The sequence below is a fragment of the Verticillium alfalfae genome, genomic scaffold, assembly GCF_000150825.1.
Source record: "Verticillium alfalfae VaMs.102 supercont1.8 genomic scaffold, whole genome shotgun sequence".
Lineage (NCBI taxonomy): Eukaryota > Fungi > Ascomycota > Sordariomycetes > Glomerellales > Plectosphaerellaceae > Verticillium > Verticillium alfalfae.
In genome coordinates, this window is record NW_003315031.1 from 720,668 (window position 1) to 722,516 (window position 1,849).

Sequence of the window (1,849 nt, forward strand, 5' to 3'; positions counted from 1 at the left end):
CAGACTCTCTCCATCTCGCCACCCCTCCTCCATAACTCAACCCATGTTTATCAACACGGCCATGGAGCTTAGCCAAAAAGAATGTCAGCGGGAATGTGGCGGATTGTCTGAAGCTATCTTGAAAAGGCTGAAGCTGTGTCGACAAGTGCTCTTTTGAGGTACAACTCGATCGCGCAAAGTCTCCAAGGCCCGACACTGGCAATCGATTTGCTAACACTGGCATCAGGATGAGGGATGCGATGCTGTACCAGTCAATACCCCTGATCTATGTGTTCGATGCTGTAGTATGCCAATCTACAAGCCAACCTGTGTCTATGCATTCCCCACGAAATGATTTGCTCGTGGGGGAGTACGTCAACCTCAGGGTCCATCCCCTCGAACGTCAGCCCTGACCGGCACGCCCGTCGCGAGCCGTCAATACCGTTCAGCCCACATCAGTCCAATACTGGTCTAGCCACTCTTGCGACCACCGAAAGAGAAAAAAGCATAGCCAAGTCATAGAGCTGCTGCGCTGTGGCTTGCATACGGCACACCCACGAAGCCAGTGCCGTCCTGTAGCTACCGCCACGACGGCTTCTAGCACTGGCGGTGCCCTTCATCTATCGAAATGGCTTGCATGGCCATATGCCGTCAAGGCATTCTATCCCTCCGACTCTGACCTATGGCGTTCGTGGCGGCCCATGAACGTCAGGCGCTTGAACTGTTCAGTTTGGCCGGTTCGAGAGCTTGACAGCGCCAGTGTGCGAGGGCTGCGGCGGCCCAGCCCGGAATAACAACCAGCTCAGAGCTCAAAAGCTGACGAGTGCCGTCTAAGTCCACTGCATTGATCAAACATCTCTGCAGTTCGTATTTGTTCTTGTTTCTGAACACACAAAAAGCCATACGGCTGAATTACTCCAAAGTAAGCGTCAGCCGTAGCTCAACACCATGGATCAATGCGCCCTCGATCCTGATACCGTCATCGGCACCAACAGCACCGACAACTCCACCCTCGTCTTCTCCGACTTTGCCGTCTCCCTCGCCAACATCGCGCCCTGGGCGGCCCCCTACGTATCTGAGGCCTGACCCAGGCGGCTGTCTTTTGCCCTGGCCCTACACGCTCGCATGGATCCTCGTTCACCTGCCGGTGACGGTCCTGCGCGTGAATCGGTGGGAGAAGGTTCAGACACTGTCCATCCTCCTGGCCTTCTTCAGCGTCTACTTCACAGCCCAGGCTTACACGACCCACCTGACGCCCGACCAGGTCATGGTATGGATGCCCCTTGCCATCGTGCTCGATGTCGGCGCCATGATGCAGCTTGTCTTCCTCGTCATTCAGGAAAACGGCGTTGTGCTGTTATGGGCTGCATTTCAACAGCTCCTCATGAGACCTTTCCGGACGCAGCGGAGGCCGTCCATCGAGCTCATCCGCCAAGACGCGCGCGGCGAGAACAACAACGGTAATAATGCAAAAGGTAGTCAGTTCCTCCTCCGGGACCTGCAGCCATTGTCCCGCCTCCCACTCCTACTCCCGTCATGAAGTCGAGGACCGCACACTAACCCTGCCGCCTCCCACTTAGTCGCAGTCCACGTTCTTGAACCAGAGCCTGTCCCGCAAGACCGCGACCTCGCCCCGAAAGCCCTCGTCACACTGCTCGCCCTCTTACTCCTCGTCACGCTCGTCATACTCCAGCTCGTGGGGCTCGCCAACGCCGCACGTGGTCGCAAGACCGACGACCTTGCCGCCGTCTGGTGTTCCCCCATGTTCCAGTCCGGTGAGGCCGTCCTCGCCACGCCCGCGCGGTGCCAGAGCACCCCGCTCCCCGTCGACCGGTCCGCGAGCCAGGCATCGGCTGCGTGCGCCTGCCGG

At 58.2% G+C, this 1,849-nt stretch overlaps 1 protein-coding gene across 1 annotated transcript in view; it reads right to left on the minus strand.

The window, feature by feature from the left end:
* The window catches only part of VDBG_06649 (conserved hypothetical protein), a gene marked incomplete at both ends in the record, with an annotated part of 2,396 nt that extends 2,333 nt beyond the window's left edge, over positions 1-63 (minus strand). Inside the window, one exon of the mRNA XM_003003041.1 lies at positions 42-63. Coding sequence (XP_003003087.1) covers positions 42-63 — 22 coding nt within the window. The remainder of the gene's footprint in view (positions 1-41) is intronic.
* Positions 64-1,849: the final 1,786 nt, after the last annotated feature.